The sequence below is a fragment of the Phalaenopsis equestris genome, unplaced genomic scaffold (genome assembly GCF_001263595.1).
Source record: "Phalaenopsis equestris unplaced genomic scaffold, ASM126359v1 Scaffold000151, whole genome shotgun sequence".
Lineage (NCBI taxonomy): Eukaryota > Viridiplantae > Streptophyta > Magnoliopsida > Asparagales > Orchidaceae > Phalaenopsis > Phalaenopsis equestris.
This window is the reverse complement of record NW_018164593.1, coordinates 563,359-569,087: the sequence shown is the minus strand read 5'-3', so window position 1 is coordinate 569,087 and position 5,729 is coordinate 563,359. Positions and strand designations below refer to the sequence as shown.

The 5,729-nt window shown below is 37.7% G+C and overlaps 1 protein-coding gene across 1 annotated transcript; it reads right to left on the bottom strand.

Annotated features, from left to right (window-relative positions):
• Positions 1-3,587: 3,587 nt before the first annotated feature.
• Positions 3,588-4,910, bottom strand: LOC110021901. Its single transcript, XM_020720609.1, has 2 exons — positions 4,434-4,910; positions 3,588-3,948 (listed from the first exon to the last, which is right to left on the bottom strand). The coding sequence occupies exons 1-2, from the start codon at positions 4,720-4,722 to the stop codon at positions 3,761-3,763; spliced, it is 477 nt and encodes a 158-aa protein (XP_020576268.1). The 5' UTR covers positions 4,723-4,910; the 3' UTR covers positions 3,588-3,760.
• Positions 4,911-5,729: the final 819 nt, after the last annotated feature.

Below are 5,729 nucleotides of genomic sequence, written 5' to 3'. Positions count from 1 at the left end.
GAGGCAAAAACACCTTGTGCAAGAAGATTGACATATATATATATATATATAGTAAATAAATAAAACGGGGATGCACGAGAAAGAACACCAAATCCCACAAAATCAAAACTAATAACGAGGCAAAAACAATCGCAAGCAGGCAACGAAAGAGAAAACGGGAAAAATGTAGCAGAAAAGGGCTCACCCGTAAGAAGAGAACGTGAGGGAAGTCGGTGGTGGGAGAAAACTTGATCCATCTGCTTTGACGCCTCGCACCGTGATGCCCAGAAGTGGATGGCCGTCAGCGCGCCTCCGGAAAGAGGGGAGTCAGCTCGGCCCTTGACATCACGTACGCCCATATCCGCTACCTTCCTCCTTTTCCCCTTATTTGGATGTAGGATTCGCCAGTGATGGCGTTCCGTAGAAGGGGGTGCGCGGGAGGGGAAAAGCGATAATATTCACTTCGAAACGCAGGCAGCTGGTTATAACCCGCGACCCAGCTTTCAGTCGAATTCTTCCACGCCAGCTCGCCACCGTCACACCAAACATAGCCTTAGTCTTTTTATAGAGTCTAAATTTTTCTAAAGGATAGGCTCTCAACTTCCATCTAGAAATCTTTCCAAACCTTCAAGTCAACCTTAAAGTTGAAACCTTTAAATCAACTTTCACGTTAAAATCTTCAAATTAAACCTTCAAATCAAACTTCAAGTTAAAAGCTAAAACCATCAACTCAACTCTTTCAAACCAAACCAATCAACTTAAACCCTTTCATATCAAACCTTTTCTTCATCATCCTTTTTCAAATCTAACAAATCCATTCTATTTTGAATTTCTTTTTGACTCCATCTTAATTCTATTAGACATGACTCCATCAAAGATTTTTCAATCTTAATCCCTAATTACATGTTTTTCCTAGAGTTGATTAATCTCTATCCCGAGTCTTTTCACGATACATCGTCGCTATACTGTAAGTCCTAACCCTTGAATTCCATAAGCAAATCACCTCACCAAATCTTGAATCCAACCTTCAATGTTAAAATGTCAATCTTTGAAATATCCAACCTTGAAATCCTAAATGATAATACATTAATCAAAAATTTTCTCGAAAGTCCACAACTTTTGTGATGTAATTAACTATGATAATTTGCCCTTGTACATATATCATACGCAAGAATTAAAATAAACTATATCTTATACATGTAAGGAATGGGAAAAATCTCTTCTTAATATAGACCCATAAATCCTAAAAAATCCACATTAATAAGATGATGTAACTTTTTAGGATTTATGGGTCAGCATTGCCAAGTAAGATTGATTAGATTTAAAAAAACTTGATGAATCTACAAGTGCTATGAATTCATCGTGAATAGTAGTGATGAACTTGCCATAGGTGAAGACGATGAATCTACAAGTGCTATGAATTCAACACCTTTAACTCTTAGGATTCTGCGTGAATAGTAGTGATGAACTTGCCATAGGTGAAGAAACCCTTCTTTTCATCAAAGAGGAAAATTTATCCTTGTAATATATAGTATTCCCACCAATACTAAAAAGTTATTCCTCAATAGCATGCACAAACTCCCTCATGGAGGCTTGATTCCCTCAACTTGACAACTTTAGCTAATAAGCTATCAAATGAAAGGGGTAGTGCAAATCTCTAATACTTGAGCAACAGTGAAGGAGAAGTATTACAAGTTTAAAACATCTTTTTGGGCTTAACCCACCTAGCATGCTTGTATTCGAGCCAACCACGAAGCAAGTTCCCACAATGATCATGACAAGTTGATCCACTAGATTACCTTCACGTTACCTCACTAAATTGCCCCTATTGTATTAATGGAAATATTAAAAAGAGGAAACTATCTACTCAAAAAATAATCAAGAGGCACCTCAATAAGTCACCATCATAGATCCAAAAGCAAGAATCGAAGACCAAACCTGTGAGATTTATATCCTTTGACCCCACAAGTCAATAACTCAAAAGTTCACTCAAACTTAGATACATCATAAGCCCACTCATAAACATTCTCACAGCGCTTGTTGAGGTAACCCTTTTTAGTAATCGAAACAGAGCAACCTTAGCTTCCACAATGGCTCACTATTGGTCACTTCCCTTAGCCTAAGGGTCTATAACATCAACTTCAATAGGACAAGTTGGCTCATGCTCAACATTCTATACTTGAAATTGTTTGAGCTTAATAATTTGGCAACTCATAGTTGGCAATGTTTGTAATACATCGGGGAAACAATGCAATCATTGCTAATAGGCAAACATAAATTCAGTAAACAAAGAAGTCAAGTAGAAATAAGCAATTATGAGAGAGAGTCATGAACTTGTTTATAGATGATCACAATCATTGACATATAGGAAATTCACATCATCATCGCAAATATGAGCGCTAAATAAATGTGTTATTCCTCGTCCCATTACTAAAACAAGATAGTAAAAAATTTGGTTCTCTCCTACTTAAAAAATAATAATATCTCATCTAATTCTCTTAATCTTTTTTTCTAAATAATACTCCAAAAGATATAAGAGAAAAAAGAAATTAAATATACACCTAGAATGTGCACTTTAGAATGACTACAAGAGACTTGATAGATCAAAGAACCATATGGTTAGTCCTTGAAGAACTCACCTCAAAGTACCACAGGTCTTGTGAAAGGAAAAACTACCTAACTTAGATGTGTATACCAAGCTCAAAGACACTCACGTAGCTTAGAGGTACTCACCCAGCTCAAGCGACACTCACTTTAGCCTAGATGTACTCACCTAGGGTAAAGGAGAATTCGAGTGATCCCGCTTTTTCAATTTAGTGAGAAATTCTATCTAATTGATCACAAAAGCTTTCAAAGTACTCACCACGATAGCCATCCACATTTACTCTCTATGATCTTGACTATTACGTCACGTGTCAATAATGATCAAATTATTTATTTATTTATTTATTTTATTAGATAAACTAAAGCATTTTTTATAGTACTTAAAGCTATATAAATAAAAGGTCAATGAGACAATCTGAATTATAATAAAATCTACAGTACTCCAAGTATTTGAGTTGTGAATAAAATTCTTCTATGCTTCTCTTCTTTTCTAGGATCTCTTTTCTAACCTTTCTTATCTATTACTCTCAACCTGCCAAGATTTCATGAACTCTATTAGTAGAGATCAGGTATCACCATGGATATATTTAGATGCAACAAAACCAACCAAATATGTTTATGACAATACCTAGCAGTTATTGGTGAGTCGATTAGTTTCGAGGACCTCATTTCAATAAAACAAACTTAACAAGACTCAACATAACATATGCCAACAAATCAACCAAAATCTAAATCTCACTTCAATAAAATTTACTTACGAAACAGCTCCACCATCCCTGTAGTTGCCTCATTCCCTCACTATCAAGAAGTTAGTTTTATGCTTTTTATTTCTCAAACATTTTAAAACACTTCAACTAAAACCAATGCATGATTAAAAATCTTTACCAACTCATCAATCTCTACATTATGCAAACTGTAAAGAACATGGTTTATGCTTTAAAAATGCAAATATCAAGATGACAATCATCACCACTTGCTAATGATAAATCATAGATCATTAATCCTTCAAGAATGACACCATATTACTAAATCTCAATGCAAAATGATACCTTCAAACACAAATTACAAAACTTGGATCCCAGAGAGTTTCAATGAAAGACAACTTAAAGTCATCCTCGCATCTAAGAAACAAAGAGGAACAGACCAAGCAAAGCATTGCCATAAAATACACTACCGCTCAGCGGGGAGAGATTCTGAAACTAAGAGACTTATTGAGCCAAGCCTTCCACCCACCCTTTCCTTTCTTTTCAATGTGCCTCGAAGTCAGAAGCGTATCCGACCTTTCAGCAGTAGCCAAACCCTGTTTTTTGCACAGTAAGAAGTTCCTACTCCCGCTGCAACCGATAGTCTCCCACGGACACAAAGCTGCAACATATAGTGATTTATCTTCATTTACTGGGAGTATCAGATGCATAGAAATGAAATGATAAAAACGATGTTTAATTCAGTAATCAGAATTGATTAATTTCTCTCCAGATTTGAGCAGAGCTTTCGGTAAAATGAATCTGGATGCATAAAATTTTCATCAAATCTAAATTAAATTAAGTTTATGAAATTAATCTGAATATTAAGAGAAACCTTATCTAGGATATCAATGTCCAAAAATTTTCTCAGTCCGAATCAAATCATTTAATTTCGGAAAACCCTAAGCAATCCAGAAAAGCCCAAAAATGACACCAAATGATCTGAAAATCATAAACTTATTCTATTATCCTCATATTCATCGTATTGGATCAATGGCTTAAGTTATCCAGCTTCTGGTAATGAATTTAAACGAAATAGCAGTGGACGCTTGCTTTTCTACTTAAATCTATTAATCAAGAGAAAAAAACTACATAATAAAACATTACCCTCAGAGCCGTCATGCGCGCTGTAAAGGAGGAAGTCATTTAAATCAGATCCAAGCACAGGCAGCCGACCCTCTCGCGCATATGACTTGAGCACCGTACCAATAACCACTTCAACAAGCTCCTTCTCCCTCACCACGAACCGAATCGCCCCAGCACTACCCGGTACAGTCACCGTGATCAGAAACCGATCCATCTCCCCCATTCCTCCACCCTTCCTCCCCTGCATCAGCTTCTTCTTATACATTCCCGGTCTCATCGGCCCCATCTTCTGCTGGCGCTGAAAAGACATCAGAATGGTTTCAGATCTGGAAGGTAATGGTGATGAATCAGATCTAAGGGTCGAGGCCTATGCAGCGACGGTGCCAGCCTTGCATGCAGGAAGCGAAAGGGGCGGCCGTTGAGGATTCCCTCTTCTTCGACGAAGAAAAGGAGTGAGAGATCAATGAGTCGCCCACCATTCACAAAAATTACAGTAGGGAACGAGGATGGAAGGAGGAGAAGAAGAGGAAGACGGGTTAGATTTGATTTGAAGAAGCTGCAGGTTCCAGAAAGAGAGTTGTTAGTATTATAGGTGGGTAGAGATAACGGATCTTCTCCAAATAAAAAACGAATGTTTTGCGTGCAATTTTTTTGGACGGTCCCGATTGATTTAGAACATTAGATTAGACGGATTGGATGGCGGACCTGATGCGGGAATTGTAAAGCATTTTGCATCAGCTTTAGATGGGTTTTGTCGGGCCGGGCCGGGTTGTGTGGTTTCTAAAAATAGGGCATATCCGCGAATCACGTGTCAAATCTGGAGCCGACTGCGCGGTCATTTGCGGCAGGCGCGACCGTGGGAATCTATATATATATATATATTCAAAATTTAAAGTTTTGACGTGGCTTAAACTTTAAAGAGGTAATATCTAAAATGTTAAATTAGGGCCCAAATTAGATGAGAGAATGACTAGAGTTGTAAAAGTGCTGAATTTGAATTTGATCGAGCCTAATATCTCTTTGTGTTTGGCTCGAGTTCTATCAAATGTGAGACTGTAAAATTTGTGTTCAGCTCAAATTGAGTTCTAATTAACTCAATTTAGCTCGTTCGCTTGAAAATGAGTCGTCAATAGGTACGAGCACAAGGCCACCGCCCATGACTTTGCGCAACTCGATATTGATTATGGTTGAGCTCATTTTAAAGAGCAATGGGTGGAGTTAATCTCCTAATCTTCTGATGTGGGTCTATATTGTGGGAGGCAGGGGATTTGGGGTGTAAGTGAGTCAAGCCGACTCGTGAGCCAGCTCGAGCTTGAT